Source organism: Condylostylus longicornis, unplaced genomic scaffold, assembly GCF_029603195.1.
Source record: "Condylostylus longicornis isolate FDR11 unplaced genomic scaffold, ASM2960319v2 ptg000048l, whole genome shotgun sequence".
Lineage (NCBI taxonomy): Eukaryota > Metazoa > Arthropoda > Insecta > Diptera > Dolichopodidae > Condylostylus > Condylostylus longicornis.
Window position 1 is genome coordinate 15111623 of NW_026578017.1, and position 878 is coordinate 15112500.

General features: G+C 21.4%; 1 protein-coding gene across 1 annotated transcript in view; it reads right to left on the reverse strand.

Moving 5' to 3' along the window:
- The window catches only part of LOC129610770 (uncharacterized), a 6822-nt gene continuing 5944 nt past the window's right edge, over positions 1 to 878 (reverse strand). The window contains exon 9 of the mRNA XM_055523479.1: positions 1 to 878. This exon is cut by the window's right edge and continues 384 nt beyond it. Within this exon, the coding sequence (XP_055379454.1) occupies positions 537 to 878 (342 nt within the window). The 3' untranslated portion in view covers positions 1 to 536.

Sequence of the window (878 nt, forward strand, 5' to 3'; positions counted from 1 at the left end):
TATATGCATTTATACTATTTATATATATTTTAATTGCAACATATATAATAATTAATTAATTAATAATTACGTTCAATTTTCAAAAGTATATTTATAATTTCACTTAATTTTTGAAGTATTTCCAAATGTTTTTTTTGTTTTTGTTTCTTTTTTTTTTTAGTTTCTTGCATAATAATTTTTTGTATTATACTCGCATAAAATATATAATAATAGTACTTTAATAATAATAATAAAATATAATAATAATATAATTAAAAAAAAAAAAATTAAATCTTAATTGAAAAAAAGTTTTTTTTTTTTGTATTTTTTAAAAAATAATTTTTCAAATTTTTTTTTTTTATTATCTCTATGAATAATTATTTCTTTTATTTCTGTTTTTTTTTCATCTTTGTTTTCTTATGTTTACAATAATATTTTTTATTTAATAATTATTTTTTTTTTATTTTAAATTTAAAGTTTTAATTTCTTGTTTTTTTTTTTTTTAATTTATTCTCTTTTTTTCACATACACTATTTTAAATATTTAATATGCTTTAATTAGTTTTTCACTGGATAGTATCCAAGATTAAGATCTTGTTGTTGTAATTGATGATGATGAGGATGTTGTGGATGATTATGCATATATGAAGAAATTGGTGGTAATAATGGTTGTTGTTTATTTAACATAGGATCATCAACTGCAGATATTTGATTATATAAAAGTGCGGCAGCCGCTCCAGGATGATGAGCAGCCGCTTCATAACTAAGTGGATGATGTAAATGATGCTGTGGTGGATGATGAGGATGATGTGGATGCGGATGGTATTGAGGATGTTCGGATATGTCAGTTAATTGATGATTAGTAGTAGTTTGCTGTTGCGGTTGCTGTTGATGTAATTG